The following is a 21,562-nucleotide window of genomic DNA, read 5'->3' as shown; positions in this document are numbered from 1 at the left end:
AATTTTCTGAAAATAATGTACACCCGCTCTGCGTCATGCCGCATTATAACTATAATTCAATGGCCCGTTTTCAATTATTCCTCTTATATACCCCAGACTTTGATCTGGTGGTTATTTTAAGACAAAATAATAATAATCAACACCTATGGAACATTTCTCAACCAATCAGAATAAAGCATTCAACAGGCCGTGGTATTAACTCGTATATCTCGCTCAAATCAGACTCATATAGTACACTCATAACACTTAGTCAAGCATCTAGTTAGTCTGTAAATTGTTTAACATGATCAAATCTCAGTTTGTTTGGATAAACAAAGTAAATTAAATCTAAAAATTAAACGACATTAGATTTAGCCATGAGGAATAAACACACATTTGAAAGTTGACACAACTGATTATTTTATAACTTTTTCTAAGCATTTTACAAAGTCAAACAGCAAAAGACCTGAGGACATCGACACAAAATTGTGCAAAGTGTTTTCATTTCAGGAAAACCGATACTGGAGTTTGTTAGAGGGAAAACCAAAACAAAATACTTTGATAATAAAATCTGATTAAAATCATCTTAATATATCTGTTGAAATGAAACACACAGGCAGAATAATCACAACCTCTCTCGATATACATTATCATAAAAAATCAGCTAATATTAATAATCCAAATGCAAACAGTAATTCTGAATCATTCAATCTTAATAATCTAGCTAAGGAGAAAAATGCATATTTCCTTTGATATATTTGCAGTATTTTAGAGCTTCTAATGGTGTATAAATGAAGAGCTCAGATGCAAAAACACTAAATGTCATTTCCGTCAAAAATGAGATGATGATATTAACCCAATGCTCTCGGTACATATTATACCTTCATCAAATACTTTTCCTTCAAATCCACTTAATCCCGGCCTAAGGCCATTCAGAAATACTGGGTTTTAGGCTGAATTTATTAAGACTCTGATCAATCATCCCAGATGCATTAAGTGGTTTTTACATCTGAGCTCTTTAAATATTCCCAGTAAATATCCTGAGATTCAAATGCAGCACATAAAAATTCATTTATCTGTTAACACACCTGCTATTCTAATAATCTAAAGGAATATTAATTACATTTGCATCATTCATTTACACGCACTGTCAGCGTTTGTTCACTAAAGGAATAAGAATATCATCATCATCATCATCATCATTATAGACATGCAGCTGTAAACATAAAGCTTCAATAGAGAATTAAAGCTTTACTGCCATCTGATGCTCATAATGTGCTCCTATATAACCACCAGGTGCTTTATTCTGGCCTGGGTATGTTTGACTCTTCAGTGGTTCCTGTGACATCATGTCATTTGATTTAAATATAAGTAAAGAATAAAATATAGGTTTGGCTCTTCTGTTACTCAATATGAATCAAAGTTTTTAAGTTTTCTTTAATACTGCATAAAGTCTCCAGTAAACATTACTCTGCACTACAGCACCATCTGCTGGTTGTCTTTGCATTTGGCATTATTTTAAACACAAATCTCATGTTAGTAAGCGTGAGATCTCTTTGAATGTTGAAATACCTCGATCTCATCCCATTTGTTCTAGTTAAACCCACAGCAGCCTGAAGTCTCTTTCTCTGGCTCCATCAGGTCATGGAGGTAAAATCTGGGTTGGACGGGCATCTGTACAGATTGTCTCACCAACTCCCTGTAGATGACAAAATTACAACGTTACACTTTAAACATATCTATTCACACATGATCTCTGTGAAGAAATGACTTCTGAATGAAGTTAAAGGAATGATCTGCTCATGAATTATAAACACCAGATGATTATCTGTGAGATGTAAGTTTAATGTCTATACTTTTGATACCGTGAGTTTTTCAGTTTTGGTAGATTGACTTGAATTGAACTTGAAAAAATCTCAATTGATTCAGTCTTGAATGCTGCATCTCATATTAATGATGAAGATGATGATGATGATGATTACACTCAACTCACTTGGCTACAGTTATAAAAGCCTGATCCACATTGAGTCCGGTTTTAGCGCTGGTCTCCAGAAAAATGACCCCAAACTCCTGTGAAAAGAGCTTCTGAGTGAGGGAGAGAGAAACTTCACATCATCACACTTAATGCTCTCAAACTGTCTGATCTGATGTATTATCAGACTTACTCTGGCCAGTTTCTCTCCATCTTCCCGTCTGATCACTCTTGTATTGGACATGTCCGTCTGATAACAGCAGAAACGGTCGCAGTCAGATTTGCTCATCTATATCAAATGCTCTTAGTTAAACATCGTCTTACCTTGTTACCAATCAACATAATCACCACATCATCCTGAGCATACTCGTGAATCTCTGTTAGCCACGCCTTTAAAACAAAAACAGCCAATAAAAAATAAGACCTAAAACACTCAGAACATATTATTAAACATTAATTATTCTCCGGGAAACAAACATACAGATGAAAAGTGAGTACCAAACATCCATATCTGTGACATTCACTTCTATTATTATGTGATCTCCAGAAATATAAGCTCACTGTATGTCTGAAATAAAGCCCCGATGAAAGATGAAGAAAAGTGAATTTGTACCCGTGTGTTATCAAATGAAGATCTGCTGGTGATGTCGTACAGCAAGAGAAGCGCTGTGAAAATAAACAACAACAACAACATCAGTTACATCATAACAAGATAACTGTTGTTGATTCAAGGACAGAACCAAACCCATCTCCCACCCCCCTCCCGTTGGTTATTTCTCCCGGGATATTTGTATTTCCCATAGCTGATTTCAATGTATTATTCCAATGTTGTCCAGTTCCTTTAAGGAAATGCCCCCAACTCACGCAGTCAACACATCATACAAATTTCAACTCATTTGTGACTTTAACCTGGCAACCTGCAGCCTGGGGTTAGCATGAACAATGCTCAGGCTACTAGTTGACATGACTAGTTGCATTAGGTCTTAAAGCAACAGCACCCCAAATAAACCTTGCACTAGGGTTAGTATAGATTCACTTTTTTCAATAAGTATTAATCTATATTTAATTTATAAATAATAAACCTGTATGGCACTGTTTTATTTCATTTGCATGCCCCCTGGATTTAAGTCTCCCATATTTTCATACCCAAATTTTAACAGGTATGAACCATAGTCAGGCTGTTTTTACACTTTAATCTGAATCAGACTGAATCATTTGAACTGCGATGTCACATGAAATCAGACTCAACACTCAGACACATACAGTACAGAAGGTCACATCTTTCACCTTGAGCATCTCTGTAGTATGCATGTGTGACGCTGCGAAATCTCTCCTGCCCCGCGGTGTCCCAGATCTAAGACAGAGACATCCCTCGTTTTTTAAAACCTTACTTTCACCTGCGTTACTTAAAACATTTACAGTAACAACAAATCTAAGGTGTGTCACCATCACTTACCTGTAATCTCACCTTCAGCTCATCTACTGTCACAACTTTATTCTGATAAGAGAAACGTTTACAATCCTTCAGTCTCACTATCACAATACCTCAATTGTTAATCTCTTGAAAACATAAAATACCGTAAATCCGATCCCCACTGTGGCAGAAAAAGATCCAGGGATAAATTTCCCCTGATCAAACTGAACAAGCAGAGATGTTTTCCCCACACCGCTGTCTCCCACCAGGATGGTCTATAAGAAGAGAAGAGAAGAGAAGAGAAGAGAAGAGAAGAGAAGAGAAGAGAAGAGAAGAGAAGAGAAGAGCGTATTAGTGTGTGATAGAGAAGTGAGATGTTACCTCTCTAAACAATCAAACATACGATGCCATCAAATGTCTAAGATGAGATGCATTCACAGAGGTATCACATTAAATAAATGACAGTCTCAGATTCTCTCTAACACACTTGACACTTAAGCCTGGTGCTGATGGAGGTCCTGTTGCCATAACAACATCAGTCTGTGACACTGCTCCCTCCAACAGGAAGTAATTAGGCGGATAAAACACAGATGCTCTGGAATTCATCAATGACCAGAAACTTAACCAACCAATTTCATTTTAAAAATCTGTTTATCTGCAGTCACATGAGTGAGTCTGTCTGTGTTTTAATGTTTTACATCAACTGAATAAAATCACCACAACCGCAGACCACACTTACACACAAATGTCTCTTAATGTAATGATGTTGTGTGTGCAGTAAAAACAACCGATCAGATTATAACACACACACACGCACACACACACGGACACACACACACACACACACACACACACACACAATCATCATCAGCCTATAAATCACCATCAGATAACAGAAACACTTAACTCACATTAGATATTCATTCAAACTCAGTTAAATTACTTCATACTGACTCGTATTGAAAGAGCTGCTGTTTATAGATGAATAAAAAACAAAGAGCGTAAGGACTCATCATCATCATCATCATCGTCGTCATCATCACAGAAACAGATCGCAACATTACAGTACAATCTAACTCGTCTCAGACTCATACTCTTATGTATCAGTCAGATGTTATTACAGTCACTCATCATCATGATCCTTTACCTTATGTGTTAAATCCTGATTATAAGCGACTCCAGCGACGCTCATCTCATCCATCACTGCCCTGCGCGTACACAAATCATGCGCGCACATGCGTGACGACACAACTCTACAAACCCACGTCATTTCTCAAGCGGGCGTTCATAACGTACAGACACAATAATAATCACAAGATACACAAAAACACAATATTGTGTCACAAAGACATTGATGACTACACTAAAGCTTCACACAACTACACGTTTAATAAATATGAACGGATGAAGTTTTAATGACGACCACTAGATGACAGCACAGTCAATAAAACCGCATATAATCTTTAATACCAATCGATGTAAATTTAGTAAATAGCGACCTTCCTGTAGTAGCCTAGTTAGGGAATTGAACACTTGTATTGAATATTATGGGTTAAGGTTCGGTGATTCCTATTCTCTCATTTGTAAACTTATGCTTTTAATTTATTTTTTATATTTTAAATTATTGTAAAGTACCTGTATTGTAGACCCTTAGTATATTTGTTTTGCATTTGTTCTTTAAACTTATTACACGGCTCTCTGGAATGCTTGATTCTGATTGGTCAGTTGAGACATTTGCAGGTTCGTTCTTTTCGAATAATAACCGCTCCAAAATAATAACGCATAGCCGGTACTACTTTTACGAGTAAGATCGCTCCGCGCCAATAAAGATCAATAAAGATTACTGTCTGTTTGGCGCCATCTTGTGACAAACACTGGACAACCACGACAAGACACAGAGAGCTGACTGAGACTGAACTTGACAAAATAGAGCATGACAGCTACGAAGCCAACACACAAAAAAATACAGAATGGGCATTAAAACTTCTCAAAGACTGGCTAAAAGAGAAAAAAATGGAGACAGACAAGTATGAAGCAGAGGATCTTAATAAGGTATTACGATCATTTTATGCATCTGTGCAAAGTTTCGCGGAAGGATAAAAATGTTAATTTAAAACAAATATGCCAATAAAATGTTTCAAATTCATATTCATGTCCAGTTTTTTTTTCTTATGTGACAAGTAGCCGTGTAATAAGCGGGATAATGTAGAGTCAGCCGGTAGTTATCGGGAAATAAGCCCCTTCAGTGTGATACAAGACCCTCCGCTTCGCGTCGGGTCCTGATCACACTGTCGGGGCTTATTTCCCGATAACTACCGGCTGCCTCTACATTATCCCTTACATATTAAATAAATAAATACTGTCAAAATGACTGGAGAGAACATATTTCCAAAAATAAGTTCATTCATTGCTGATTTTGTGTCAGTTTATTGATGGTCTTGTGACTAAATTCATGTTATAGTATGGAGCATCTGCTGTAGAGACTCCTGTAAGTGTTTGTGTTGAAGTTTATATACACAGTGGTGTGAAAAAGTGTTGTCAACCCTTCCTGATTTTTTATGTTTTTGCATGTTTGTCACACTTCATAAAACATAAAACAAATGTACATATTAATCAATGATAACACAAGTAAACACAACATGCAGTTTTTAAATGAAGCCTTTTTTTTTAAGGAAAAACAAAATCCAAACCCACATGGCCCTGTGTGAAAAAGTGTTTGCCCCCTAAACCTAATAACTGGTTGGGCCCTCTTATAGCAGCAACAACTGCAAGCAAGCCTTTGCGATAACTTACAATGAGTCTGTTTCAGCGCTGTGGAGGAATTTTGGTCCACTCATCTTTGAGGAATTGTAATTAAGCCACATCAGAGGGGTTTTGCCACCTCTTTAAGGTCATGCCACAGGACTGAGGTTAGGACTTTGACTAGGCCACTCCAAAGTCTTCATTTAGTTTTTCTTAAGCCATTCAGAGGTGGACTTGCTGCTGTGTTTTGGATCATTGCCCTGCTGCCGAACTCAAGTTCTCTTCAGCTTGAGGTCACAAACAGATGCAAAAACATAAAATTAGGAAGGGGGGCAACTCTTTTTCACTGTACCTTCTTTATACAGTACAGTACAGACTCCGCCCCTTACCTGAACCAAACTCATTCATTCTCACCTCGCCCGTACTGAATTCTTCCCAGCCCAAGCCTAGGACAGAACATCCTCTTTTATTTAGACACACCCTTCATTAATAAACATTTAATCTCAGTTTCTGTTGATTTTCTGTTTAAATTGAAGACCTCTCTGTGGCCCGACTTCACGTGCACTGCATCTTTCGTAAATGAGAAAGAGACCCTCGCCCTGCTCAGGCCTCAAACAATCAAGAGTCATTTCCTACAATCTGACATTGTGCTCATAGTTTCCAAGCAGAAATTCACAACTAAGAGGTTTGTGGTCAAATCTGGAGGCAATTCAGTGCTGTAAATATCACTGCAATCAAGTGAAATCTGATGTGTGAGGAATGTGAGGGAAGATTTCTCTAGGAGAGACCTCAGGGTATTTACATCAAAATGACTAAATATAGTCCAGTACTTTTAATATTTATAAAACATTTGTAATTGGAATCAAATCTAAATGGAAGATTATATGTAAAGAATGAAACAATCTATCAAATGAGCTTATTTATGCTTAAATGATCCTTACTTCTTAAATAACTCGTGGTCATTTGCAGATCCCCTTTCTCAACCCTGTACTTTCATGTCCTCTTCTCACTCCCTGTTAAAAATAAAGGCAAAATGGCCAAACAAATATAACTTTAAAACAATGGTACTGATATGTGTAAAGATGAAGGCAGCACAAACATGCATTTTAGTCTGGGACTAGGATAAGCTCTGTCCAGGAAATCACCTCTAAATGTGTATGAATTGAGTGAATGACCTTTAAGTATTTGAATGAATGACACGCATGGCACAAACACCAGGGAGTTACATTTTAGACCCACAGCCACCGTACAGTTTATTTCTCACTTCACACAGACATTATAATAATAATTCGGTACATTTGTAGGGCTTTTACATCCACCTGGATGATGTGACGGCAGCAATATTAGTGGAGAGGAAACAGAGTAATATAACCAATTAGTATATATGGGGATGATTAGTAGACCAATGGGCAAGTTTTTACCCTTTTTCCAAAGACATCCTAGGATTTTTAACAACCACAGAGAGTCAGGACCTTGGTTTAATGTCTCATCCGAAGGACGGTGCTTTTGACAGTATAGTGTCCCCATCACTACTGGGGTGTTACAGACCACAGGGTGAGCAGCCCCTGCTGGTCTCACTAACACCTCTACCAAAACTTAAAGCTGGTTTCTTATGATATGTCACAAGCATCTATCATATGGTTTTATTTCTGTTCTAATGGAATCAAAATGTGTGTCTTTTAGCTGTTCCCTATGAAGTCATCTAGTGTACATGCTTGTGTACTAGAAGTTGTTTTAAAGAAAACTGTGCCATTTGGGACGCTGCTGGTGCCTGATGTCTGTTGTGTTTTGGAAACAACAATGAACAGAAGTGCCCACGACAGGACATTCCAGAGCATTCCCTCACTGTCGGATATCTCACAGTCGCTTTCCTCCCACTGCTCAACAGGCACAACTACTGTATGAGGGTTTGGATCAGAGATCTTATAAAGACTGCTTCTCTTCCTGCTGTTTGCTATTTTAACCAGCATTACCATGACTCGGCCTATAACCCAGTTAGCTGCATTGTTTGATATTTTCTAAGACAGCGAATTAATCCTGAACACTATGCAGTGCATTGTGGGATTGTTGTATCAGCTCACTGTCTAGGGAGACCAGATATGAGTAACACACTTCTAGCTGAAATAAACTTCAACTTGGTTACATGCCGTGTTTGTGTTTATGATATCTCATCATGTAAGCAAAGTCAACAGTGATTACTGTACATTTATATGTCTGCTTTCATTCATTGATTTGATTTGATTTCGTTTTGGACTATGATGAGATGTCTATTAAACTTTCAGCCCATATTCTCCAAATTTTATTCTGTGGACGTCTGGGCTGTGTTACTTTGGACGGTTATTAGATGTCATTTAAAAGCTAAATATCTTGCTGGGCTGCGTCAGAATGAGGTTTTCTTTGAATGCAGCTCTCATGTTATTGTCTTTATCTTCAGACAGTTTTTGTCACGACTGGAGTATGTAAATGTGTGTGAGATCTTTCAGCTTCAGGAAGTCTTTACTGTGTTTTTACATGAGGTTAAGCACGACTGGAATCTCCTGACCAGCTCATCAGATTCTCATGAGGTTTCAGGTTCTTGTCAGACCAGTTTTTCTAGTGTTTAAAGCAAATGAGGATCTTAGGTCATAAATAACAGAGAAACTCATTGGCTGTGTGTGCGCAGGGATGGACTGAACTGATATCAGTTACAACACAACAGCAGTAGGATTAAGGAGAGCTTGAATAAAGGTTTGAATGCTGGGCTGGACCTGACCTGTACTTTTCTCTTTCTTCAGGTATGATTCAACAATACTTCAACGAATCATACCAGGATTAAGTTTTCATCACAGTTTCACATAAGAAAATAAAGATCTTCTTGTCTAGAGAATCTGAGAAATGCCTTAAACACAAATGTGCTCCCACGTTCATAGAGAATCAATGAGTTTATAGACGAATATAATTCATCAGGTTCAGCTATGAAATGTTATTAAACGTGTAATAATACACATGAAGAGTGGTGATCACTAAAGTAAATCACATCTATGTCATTGTATTTGGCGTGATTTTAAATGTTCAGTGCTCTCCTCTGACAGAGACTAACCAACTAACCTGTTGCATCATTAACTCGAAGACAAACAAACAAACAAACACGTGATTGCTTTATGACATATTTACAATGTAAATGTTTCCATAATGAAACAATGAAACTAACACATTTATATATAAAACAATCGATCCTAGTTTAAATACAGTAATACTTGTCGTGGTTTGCTCATACATATTAATTAGAGACATTTATGATTGGAAGTCGTCCGAGAGCGCCTGGTACGTAATCTACTTAATATTAATAAATCATGCCAGTCAAAATATAATTGGCTTGCCCGTCTCACGACGTCTGCTCATATTTGCGAGAGTCATATTACGTCATTATTATACATGAGACAAGCTGTCATCACCGTCTGATTGGTGGCTTGTCGGACAGTAGAGCGTTAGTGGCTGAAGGGGGAGGAGCTTGAGTGTCGAGGACGCGATCAGGGGACGCGCACGGGGAAGTTCAGACACGCAGAAAGTCGTCGGACTGAAGAGATGAAGCTCGAGGAGTAAAAATATCAAACCTGGAGATTGAGAATAAAGACCGGAGAGTGATAATAAAGAAAGTGCTGTGTGTTTACATCAGTATGGTGAGTAAATGTCAGGATTATATTCAGTGCGGATCAGATCAGAGAAGTGTGTGAAACTATGGCGTCTATTGACATCATCATCATCATCATTATTCACGAGTCTTTTATTGAATCTTTATTATTCTGATGAAGTTGACACGTTTTGGGTAGATTTGATCTGTTTGTCACATCATGAGAGGCTTTTTTACTATAACATCACAAACTTCATTGGTTTATTATTGATCTCGTGTAGTGGTCCGAGTCTAAACCAGCTGTGTGTTGATCAATATAAGTTATAACTATGGATTTAGATTAGTTTCTGACAATAAGTTTATCGATTAAGATCTATCACTGTTGTTCTGCTTTAAATGAATGCAGTGATGACGAGACAGATATCTCATTTAATGTCTCATTCTTTAGTCATTGAGATAAACACACACACTGCTGTTTAGTATGAACAAACACACAAATCACCTGAGTCACGTGACATAACATCATCTGTCAGTCACACTGAGTCGAGAGTCAGATTCACTCAGTATCTTGTGAAAGTGTTTCTGATGTTTCTCACATTCTTTACTGTCTCTATATCATTGCATTAGTTAACTAGATTTCACAGCAGGTAGTGTTACTGTAACTGAGGCACAAACTCACTTTTCTAGTTGTCAGAAATGATGCATGTTAGGAATGAAGACAAACCTATGTGTGTCTGTTAGTGGATCTCTACTTTATATTGATGATGGACACCTGCAGATCTCACATCATACCTGAATCACTGCAGAGAAACCATCAGAAGAGTCAAAGATGAATCATTTAGAGAGACAACGTTCAGCTATCTGTCATTTGACTTAAAGTCCAGATTTATTCTGATCTCCACAGTCTCATTAATAACAAACAGAGATCAAAATAGGACAGAAATCCCATGAGTCCCTGCAGTGATCTTCTGTTCTCAGGGTTGCTTAGATTAAGTCATCTGGTTATAAACGTCTTCTTTCATTAAGAGCAATGTTAAATTCATTGACCGTAGGGAGTAAAGATCTCTGTTTGTTTACTGTACTGCTGCTGGATTGAGATGATATCAGGGGCTTTCCTAAAACACTTGTGTAGAAATGCACTCACTCTTTCTCTCTCTTAATCTGAACAATCTGTGTTTCATATCACCCACGACCTTCTGTTCTTTATTTAGGAGCCGCTGAAACAAAGAGTTTAGATGACGGACAGCTTTAGCTGTTAGATTTGTGTTTATTTTACTGTAGACACTAATACAGTAATCATGCTCTTATTGTATATTTTGTTCATTAAAGGAATATTCAATTTTCTTAAAAGAAAAATTCAGATAATTTACTCACCACCATGTCATCCAAAATGTTGACGTCTTTCTTTGTTCAGTCGAGAAGAAATGATGTTTTTGGAGGAAAACATTGCAGGATTTTTCTCATTTTAATGGACTTTAATGGACACCAACACTTAACACTTAACTCAACACGTAACAGTTTTCAAAGGACTATAAAAGATCCCAAACGAGGCATAAGGGTCTTATCTAGCTAAACGATTTTCATTTTTGACAAGAAAAATAACAAATATACACTTTTAAACCACAATTTCTCGTCTAGATCCGGTCCAGCGCGACCTCACGTAAATGCATAGTGACGAAGGGTGTCCATTAAAATGAGAAAAATCCTGCAATTTTTTCCTCAAAAAACATAATTTCTTCTCGACTGAACAAAGAAAGACGTCAACATTTTGGATGACATGGTGGTGAGTAAATTATCTGGATTTTTCTTTTAAGAAAATGGACTATTCCTTTAAGGTGTTTGGTGGTGTTTAAAATCTCTCTCCTGTGATGAATTGGCAGAATTCAATCTCTATCGGTTGATCTTGTGTTTGTACCGAAAACAGTTGTTCATCATTTAAAGATCAGAAACTTCCCTTTACAGTAAAGGTCTGAAAACACCTCATTATTGCTAAGCTTTAAGACTCTCTCTTAACCCTTCATGGATTAATATAAATCACAAACCTGTGACCCTTAAAGCTGCAACATTATCAACATCATCTGAGTCGGTAAGAGGAGTTTGATGTCTCTCTCTCTGTTAAGAGGAAACACAATCAGTATAATATTGTGTAGCAGTGTGATATAGACACATTTCATTTTTAAATATTAACAAGCAAAACTTTACTGTCTATCATAAAAGAGAGACCAGAGGTAACAAACCAAGAACATTCGAGCAACAGATCACTAACCAACATATTAACCGCAACTAACAACCATTGAGAGGGTTTTGAGTAAATATAGCTATTAACTAATGACAGGCCGGGCAAAATGTTTAAAACTGTGTGTGTGTTCATGTTCATGCTCAGTCTGGTGTTTGATGACATCACTTCCTGTTCAGCTGCTTGTTGATGTTGTTGTGATTGGTCTAAAGGGAGTGTCTCTTGTTCAAGGTTTCTCAGGGAAAAAGTGTGTGTTGTTTGTGTGTGTTTTCAATCAGAAATCATTTAGAGGCACACACACACACATTCATGTTCTATACAGTGATCAGTACATCATGAAACTATAAGAGAGTATTGGTCTGTGATGTGTGCAGAATGTTGTTTTGTGGTTGTGTGTTGTTGGTCTGTTGTTGCTTGTGTGCCCAATGAAAGCTCAGTACTGCCAGGCACCGGGATGAACCCAGAGCTGTGCGTCTGTCTGTCCCCGCAAACAGAAACACAAGCACACAGTCTGGGCGGTGAACAGAACCCAACACATCACCTTTAATTAATCATTAGAGATAATTAATTATTCATGATGACATCACTAACATACAGTAGATGTGTCACAGGTTTAATTCATTGACTTTAATTTCAGCTAGATGTTTTTTATGGATACTATTGATTTAATGTTGTTTTTACACACAGATTGGTTCTTGAGTTGTATTTAGTGTTTTTACTCTTGCGTGTTAAATCAGTCTTAGCATCATTTTATATAAACTAATGGTAAATATAGGGTTGTTGATCAAGTAAACATCCTACTGATGATTAAACATTGATAATAATATCACATATTCCACTTCAATAGATGTTGTAAATATGCTTTTAACATGGTCAACTTTGATAAACGGAGTACTTGCCTCTTGCTGAAATCATTATTAATAAACAAACAGTGAGAGAAAGTTCAGAGGTCATGTGTGATTGATGTGGTTTCTTTTGATAGGGTCAGTGTTTAACAACAATAACAATAATAATAATAACAGGAAAATATTTGACTATATATATTATGATATGATGAAATGACAAATGAATGTTCGGTCGTGTTAAATTGTGATATCATAGTTTGTCATTATGAAACCTATTGTACTGAATCTGCTCGCTCCTCAAAGTTTCGTTAGACAGGAAAACATCATCTTTCTTACTCATCAGTTTTCAGATGGTTTTCTAATCTCTAAACATCAACTGAAAGGTTGTGAATATAAATCTGACATTAATGTTTAAGAGGAAGATTACCTTTGTTGGTTCCTGAATCCTCTCTCTGAGCTCATCATATCCCAGAATTCCCTGAAGAAGATGAAAGATGTTGGTTTTCATTTGGTAAAGCATTAAAGGCACAATATGTAAGAGGTTTGTGTTCAAATATCCAAACACTACAGTGTTATAGAGTTTGTTCACATGTGTACTTACATTATTTTATACCATGGTCTCTTTAAATACTTGATTCTGATTGGCTGGAAGGTGTGCATCAAAACCGTTTAATGCACAGGTAGTTCCAGTCAGTTTGATTACAGTTAGAAATTAATCCGCTACTATAAACATCGGTAACCATAGTAACACAGTTACACTTGCAGAGAGAGCGAGAGAGACAGAGCGAGCGAGAGAGAGAGACATAAGTGCGTCTCTCTTTAAAGTGCGCTGGTTTTATTTCACACTTTACATAAATAAATAAATGACATGATTCGTTCAAATAAAGATTGCCTTGTCACAGCCAGTGTTGCCTGTCATTCATAAATTATTTTAATAAATCAATTAAAGAATCATTAAGTTAGCTATATGCTTAAGCAAAGGCGTATCCAGCATTGAAGGACATTCGGGGCTTAGCCCAGACCATATTAAATACAGGGATCACTCAAAGAGTGTATAAAGTGTATAATAAGAATATTAACGTGATCTGCAGCATATAAAAGTGTACTCACCTAATCGCGGCGGGTCGCAGGAGTATTATTTCATAAGAACTTTTCTCTCAAGTAGATTTTTGCACGTGAGTTTTACTCAGACATGACCTGAATGAGCTGATGATGTCACATAACCACCAAAATTAGATTATTAAACTGCTGCGCCGAAGGAATAACGTTCAAGTGATGAATAAACCTACAATACTGTTTACCTACTGTATAACCATCTTATTTATGCACCATACAGAACGTCTAAAACTAAATATAAACGTATTGCTGCTGGAGACTTGCCATTGGCTGTTGTAATTGAATAAATAATGAGGTCAGTGTAAGAAAAGATTACAGGGGCTAATTTGGGGATGTTTTTATAAATATTATTTTGTTTCATGGTATTATGTTTTATATTATTACGTTTAATGTAATAATGCATTAAATTATCTGATTTAAATATTAAAGATATTTTTTTCAAGTTACCGTTTTGTAGATCAGTGGTTCCATTCCGGTAGCTAAATAGTGCTTTCGTTAACTCCTCCCCTACCTGTTGCATATTCAAAAGAGTGGCAGAAACGGAGTAGCCCATAGGCTACCGACAGCAAAGAAACGTATTCTATAGGCTAGATTTTTTTAGCCCTATGTCTATTTCTGACAGACTGTATGCAGTAAAGCCAAAGCACAATGAAAAAATACAACATGATATAAAAGGTTTACATAGGCCATTGTCCGGTTTCATATTTGTCAATCACCTTTTCAAAATACATTCGGGGCTCAAGCCCCGGGAAAATTCCCTGGCTGAAGCAACGAGGGGATAGACAGCCACAGGTAACTCGCTCACGCATCTCTCTCTCTCTCTCTCTCTCTCTCTCTCTCTCTCTCCCTCGGGTCCTTTCAGTTCTCTCTGTCTCGCTCTTTTAATAATGAATTTAAATAAATGTGATAATTCATTTAAATAAAAGCAATACAATGGCACTACTTTATTTTAAGCGGACGGAGTGCGAGCCTTAACTTAAGAAAATGGACGTCATTTTTACCCGTCTGTTAAAAAATTACACTGTAAACATTAATTACAGCTTTAACTTGGCAAATAACCAAGGTATAAGCGGGATAATCCACGGCTAGCCATGCATTAAAGGGTTTTAATGCACTTCGCAGAGGCAACCACCCTCCGCTACGCGTCGGGTGGTTCTTCGCCTCTACGTCGTGCATTAAAACCCTTTAATGCATGGCTAGCCGTGGATTATCCCTTACATAAATGTTTTCAACAGTGTTTGAAGCAAGAGAATTTGCAGTTTTAAACTAAGTTATGATTGGTTGTCAGTGGTGTTATGTTGGGTTATCCTGCTTGTGTTTGACTTCATGTGGCAGTGATTGATTGGCTCATGACATCAAACTATAATGAGAGTATTGCTTTTGAATTGCGTTTGTGATAGTTTGATGTCAAAGGCCGATTGTAGTAAGTATTACAGTAGTATTATTTCACAACAAGTAGTAACATCTAGCGCACATCGTTTTATTGTTGCATCTGTTGAGCCACACTGTTACTGTTATAAAGCCAAATTTGCTGTAAATTTACTAAAGACACGCAGTTAAATATATTAGCACTGAAAAGATGTGGAATCGGTTGTTTTTGAGACCGATTGTACTGTGTATGCATTTGTAGGAGTTTCATTTTCAGATGCAAAATTAATGTGATGAGACTTGTATTTAAATAAATAAACTCATCATGTTTACTAAGGTTTGCACTCGTCCATTCACTGGTATGTGCATTAGTTAACTCCTTAAAACACACATCTTAAACCAAACACACATTTACGCAGCTCTTAGATGGTGTTATCATTATGGAAATGAGATTTTTGCATCCGTGTTCTTTAACCTGCGTCACCCGTAGAAATTTCCACTCCCATCTGCACTTTTTTTGAAGTTGTGCTTTCACAGTAATTTGCCCTGTGAAGTAAATCTGGCTCAATTATTTTAAAACAACAGGTGAAGACTACAACTCCCATCATTCCCATCACACCTCACTAATGACATCATCAAGCTGCAGCTGTTGTAGTGACGTCTAGTGGCAAAAATGACATCAAACGCAGTGATATTACGTGCAAGAGGTATATGAAGATCTCACTGCTCAAGAAGAACAGACAGACACATTGTAATAGACACTGTTTGTGTGTGTGTGTGTGTGTGTGTGTGTGTGTTTTGAGGTGATGTTTTCTTGCTTGTACTTGAACCGCTCACATCTCTCTGTCTGTAGAACCAATTTAACTCTGGCCAGTGTGACCCATTTACAGGACCTGAGAGAAACACCCAGCATACTGTAGCCTACTTAAACTAGCCTATATATACACCACTACTGTGTGCGTGTGTGTGTGCGAGAGAGAAGAATATATATCAGCATGTTGTGTATATCATAGAGATTTGTGTGCGATGCCCTGATCAGTGAACACACTAACAGTGAAAGATCAAATGAGTTTTCTCATAGTTTTGTACCTCATTACTAGAAGTGAATGAGGTGTTGTGGAGGTCTCTGAACCCTGTATGATATCAGACACATTCAGAGATTTTCCATGTTGGGCTGTTAGTGATGTCTCCCTGAGGTTACATGGATCTGTGGATTGAGTCGGCACAGAATCCTCTAGAAGTAAAATCAGCAGCAGCAGATCAAAGACTGAATGAAGTGATCTGGGCAGCTCACATTTACCAACAGAGAGATTCACTGACATGAATGTAGAAATGTCAATAAACAAAAACTAAATCACAGGACAGAAATCCACCCTCTTTATTTTCTTGAATTTCTTATGATGATGATCTACAGATAAAGTAATGTAATGAGGGTTAATGTTATAATAACAGCTAAAGAAGTGACTACTAGAGAATCAGCAGAGGACACAGAGAGATCATAAACCCAATGTGAGTTAATCTTCTTAAGTCTTTATATTGTTTACATTTGAGCTATCATGGATTCATTTCTCTAATCCGTCTCGATTAAACCCAGAAGAGAAGTGTCTGGATGTGTTATTAACCTTCATGAACACTAAGAGGAAGCACAGCACACAATGAATATGATGATGATGATGATGTTTTGAATAACGTTGTGAAGAGCAAACTTGACTTCTTTAAAATGGCTTTAAGTGATTGTTAAACCTGAGATATTGGTTTTGCTGCATTAAAGGATTAACATCACTAGAGATTACAACACTATAGTGAGTTCGTCACTATACATGAAGAGTTAAGAACATTTATGTGTATGTGGATCCTTTTGTAATGTAATATCTTATCTACATGCAGGTTTTGTGAAATTAGTATCTGAAAATCATGGCGCTGGTCCAGTCTCTCCCTGTGTCCGTCGATCATCCGGCACCAGGCCTGGACGCTCGTATCCACCGGCGCTCCCCAACCTCTCCTCCATCAAGGAGAGCAATGGGTCAGGTCGGTAACTTGATTCCCAACCATTTCACCCATCATGACCGAGGACACCTCGAGGTCAGCACCAAGTTTCGTAAGGGCACGCCAGACTCAGGATGGGTGCTGCCAGAGACCTCGCAGGATTTTCTGCTTGGAAGTCGGACCCCGTCCAGTAAGAGGAGGGCTATCGTTGGCAGAGGAAAGGGTTTCGGTTCTCGCTCGTATTCGCATGAAGACTTGATAATGGACAGGAATGATAAAGACGGACCTCCGAAACTGGTCCCCGTGTCAGGCCAGTTAGAAAGGGTGAGTATGATCATTGTGAAGATTCCTCTCACAGAAACTTAGAGATACTAATGGTGTGCTCACACCAGACATAAATGAAGCGTTAAGCATGAGTGATTTACATGTTAAGTCAATGCAAAGACGCAATAAATGTCCTGCGGGGCGATTCACACAAATGACATGGCGCAAATCGAGTGTTTCAGGCTTTTGACGCATGCAACGTTTAAAGTTGTTGAAACTTTGAACTTTTGCGGATATTCTTGCTGTGTTAACAAATCAGGAGCTTGCTCTAGTAGTGACGTGATTACGACTAAGCGAGCGGAGGCAGAACTACGAAACAACAATGGAGGACAAATCATTGTCGCTGTACAACACATCTTCATACGTTTATAGAAAAACTAATAAAAATGATCTTGCTTAAAAGAAAGTGAGTGAAGTGGTAGGACAAACAGAATTAAACTTAATGTAGTCATGTAGAATTACAGACTCTATGTGTGCGCACCTGAGCCGGGACAGTTTGAGTCAGAAAGGGAGATGGGAGGCCAGAGTTTGACATTTTTGCGACGGTAATATGCAATTTCTGAATGATAAGATAAGTAACACAAAAGTAACTTAAAAGTAACGCAAGTATTACTTTCTATGAAAAGTAACCAAGTAATGAATAAGCTACTTTTTTGGAGAGTAACTTAAAGGCGCTCTAAGCGAATTGAAGCGTTTTAGACCATAAAACATTTTTTGTTACATACAGCAAACATCTCCTCACTGTCTGCTTGCTGCCTGTCCGCTGATCAAACTGTAAAAAAAGGCACGGAAGGGAGAGGGAGGAGTTAGCTACGTTCAGTCTGTTTGAAAACAATTCAAACGTCAACAAAAACTAACGTCTCGCAGATTCGCTTAGAACGCCTTTAATATTGTAATGCAATACTTTTAAAAGTAACTTTTCCCAACACTTCTAATGACTTTGGTTTACATGACTGTTTTCTTTCAGAACATTCAGCAGGCCATTATCAGACCCACTGCCTTCAAACCCGTCATCCCCAGGAGTCGCAACGGCATGCAGTTCCTCTCTCCACGGCAAGGGGGCGCTCTGTCTGGAAGCCAAGGTAACCTTAGCATGTTTTCATTAGGAGATGAGGACGTCACCCCGGTAGTAACAGAACGACGCAGTTCTTACAGCGGAGCTCGAAACGGTTTGTTGAGCCACTCTTTCAACGTGACGGACAACTCCTTATCAAACATTCCTGCCTATAACAGCCCTGTGAGCCAAAGTGAGCCAGCTAGACATCACGGACACTCCAACTCCGACAGCGGACGCTCTTCATCCAGCAAGAGCACGGGGTCTATGGGTGGTCGCTGTCCGCCGCTGTCAGACATGGGGTCAAGTGGACCTTCACCGCCTCCTATAGAAGTCTACGAGATGATTGTGAGAGAACTGGAAGAGAAACTGAAAGGTAGAGACCTGGAGCTTCAGCAGCTCAGAGAGAACCTGGATGAGAACGAAGTAGCTATCTGTCAAGTGAGTGAGACGTTATTTTCACACTTACCCAATCATGTATTGTGACGTAATGAGGAAACTCAGAAATAACCATCAAGTAAGATCAGTATGAAGAGCGTGATAAAATGATGGCTGTAACAAAGGTGTATGTGCGTCTTGTGTCACAGGTGTACGAGGAGAGGCAGAAACGCAGTGAGCTGGAGATGGAGGAGTTCAGGCAGACTTGCGCAGCTAAAATGCAGAAAGCGTCTCATAAAGCGCAGCGAGAACTTCAGCTGGTTCAGGTGCAGCTCTTTCAGCTTCAGCAGGAGAAGAAGCAGCAGCACGACGAGATGACCAAGCTCCTGCAGGAGCGTCAGACACTCGAGGAGCGATGTGCCGTCTGTGAACGAGAACACGTCCAGCTGGGTCCCAGACTGGAGGAGACCAAATGGGAGGTGAGGAGAGTTTATGATGAGCAGCATCATGAAGTCTGGTCAATAGAAACAGTCAGCGGTGTTTGTTGTTAATCTTGGGTTTCTAACTGAATCCTGTGACCCTCAGGTGTGTCAGAAGTCTGGTGAGATTTCACTGCTGAAGCAGCAACTGAAAGACCTTCAGGCTGATCTGGCCCAACGCGCCGGTGAGCTGGTGACTCTCCGCGGGCAGCTGAGGGAGGCGCGCTCGGAGCTACAGACCTGCCACGGTCACCTACAGGAGGCTCACACGGCGTCACGGACCCGAACCCTGGAGCTCGAGGTCTGCGAGAATGAACTGCAGCGTCGCAAGAGCGAAAACGAGCTGCTAAGAGAGAAGATGAGTCGTCTCGAGGAAGAATCGTCTCGCCTGCGTGAAACTCTGAGTGTGAGCTCCTCCAACAGAGGAGGCGGGGCATCTGGGGAGGAACGGCGACTAACCAATGAAAGTGAGGAATTAAAAGCATCAAAGCAGCATGCAGACAGGTTGAAGGCGGAGCTCGCGTACGAACGTCAGACTTTGTCTGATCAGGCCGCTGCGTTTGAGAGCGAAAGAAAGAGTTGGGAAGAGGAAAAAGATAAAGTGATTCGCTATCAGAAACAGCTTCAGCAGAACTACATAAAGATGTACACAAGAAATCGAGAACTCGATCGATCTCTCCGTGACCTCAGACTGGAGCTGGAGATGAGAGACCAGGACGATGAGAGCAGTGGAAATGAAGTCACCTTTGATGACATTGCCGCAACTGAGATCTAGTATCTCAAACCGATGTCTACTGCCACGCCATGCATTCAGAAATGCACTCTACATATAATAAAGATCCACCAGCTGCATCTAACAAGTCAACATCCAAACAGTATTGTGAATGACGTAAAGCTTACTGGATTGTAAAGAATGTCTTAAAATATAAGGTGGTATATAGTCTTGATGACATCACTTAAGAAAACTTGTTTTAGAGGAGCTGTGAACGAATCATTTTGATGAACGATTACTAAGACGAACATTGTTTTGAATAACATGCACTGATGAATCATTGACAGTAAGAGCAGATCAGAGCGTATAAGACGAGAAGATACACAGGGTTCATATATGTCAAAAACACATCACCATCATCTACCTTCAGACACACACAACCCCAATGCTTTATACATGCTGTAATATGATGAGATGCTTGCTTACAATCTTACTTATACAATGCAATATTTGTGAAAAACTATTTATTTGACTTTAAGGGTCATTATTTATTTTGGACATGAAGCACAAATACAGTCTCATTTAATGTGTGTGTGTGTGTGTGTGTGCGTCTGCATGTGTGTCTGAAGTAAACTCACAGAAGTGAGGAAGATTTTGTGTGATTCATGGCTTCATCTATCACTCCATCTGTACTAAACCAAACTAAAACAACATTTAACTCATTATTTTCCTTATTAAATACACTGCACATCAGAATGACTGTAATCATGTAATACATAAATATATAAAGAAAAGGAGAACGCTCAGATATCCGTCATCACGTTATCGTTATATTATGTGTTGAGATATATTATTGTAATGAAACACATGATATGATCCACACTGATATTATCATTCATGTGGTATAATCTGAGATATTTACTGACACAACAATAATTAATCCTAAAGTCAGGTTCCATAGACGCTGTGTTTTATGGCCATATACGTAAGCTATAGACTGTTATAATTGTACTCGACTAAAACACTGTTACGGTTTAGATTCATGCTTTATACTCAATAAGTTTATAATGGACACTATAATGTGTACTACATAGAAGTCACTGTGAATAGACCAAAGGATGTTTAAGCGCTCTGTATTGTGCGAGTGATTCTTCTGGCAGTATTGTACATTTTTTAAATAACAGTGTTTGTATGAAGTCAATACATGTCTATTTTTCATGCTGTACTGTATATTCCTATGAGCTATTATTTGTAATTAAACAGCTGCACTGAACAACATTTACTTGAATTTTATTGAAACTTTAAAACATATCTGAAACATTTCTAATTATTAAGAGTTATCCTCAC

General features: G+C 38.5%; 2 protein-coding genes across 2 annotated transcripts; one reads left to right on the top strand and one right to left on the bottom strand.

Moving 5' to 3' along the window:
* Nucleotides 1-382: 382 nt before the first annotated feature.
* LOC135758004 (ras-related protein Rab-37-like) lies at nt 383-4,721 on the bottom strand. Its single transcript, XM_073814867.1, has 9 exons — nt 4,513-4,721; nt 3,530-3,640; nt 3,408-3,449; nt 3,239-3,305; nt 2,565-2,617; nt 2,276-2,341; nt 2,145-2,201; nt 1,973-2,049; nt 383-1,678 (listed from the first exon to the last, which is right to left on the bottom strand). Exons 1-9 carry the CDS (start codon nt 4,633-4,635, stop codon nt 1,573-1,575), a joined length of 702 nt encoding a protein of 233 aa, XP_073670968.1. The 5' UTR covers nt 4,636-4,721; the 3' UTR covers nt 383-1,572.
* Nucleotides 4,722-9,601: 4,880 nt separating this feature from the next.
* On the top strand, nt 9,602-21,493 carry lzts2b (leucine zipper, putative tumor suppressor 2b). The gene is made up of 5 exons (XM_065272234.2): nt 9,602-9,766; nt 17,170-17,592; nt 18,560-19,087; nt 19,234-19,503; nt 19,610-21,493. The coding sequence occupies exons 2-5, from the start codon at nt 17,197-17,199 to the stop codon at nt 20,276-20,278; spliced, it is 1,863 nt and encodes a 620-aa protein (XP_065128306.1). The 5' UTR covers nt 9,602-9,766; nt 17,170-17,196; the 3' UTR covers nt 20,279-21,493.
* The last annotated feature ends 69 nt before the right edge of the window (nt 21,494-21,562 follow it).

This window comes from Paramisgurnus dabryanus, chromosome 1, assembly GCF_030506205.2.
Source record: "Paramisgurnus dabryanus chromosome 1, PD_genome_1.1, whole genome shotgun sequence".
In the NCBI taxonomy this organism is placed as follows: Eukaryota; Metazoa; Chordata; class Actinopteri; order Cypriniformes; family Cobitidae; genus Paramisgurnus; species Paramisgurnus dabryanus.
This window is presented reverse-complemented; position numbering and strand designations above follow the sequence as displayed.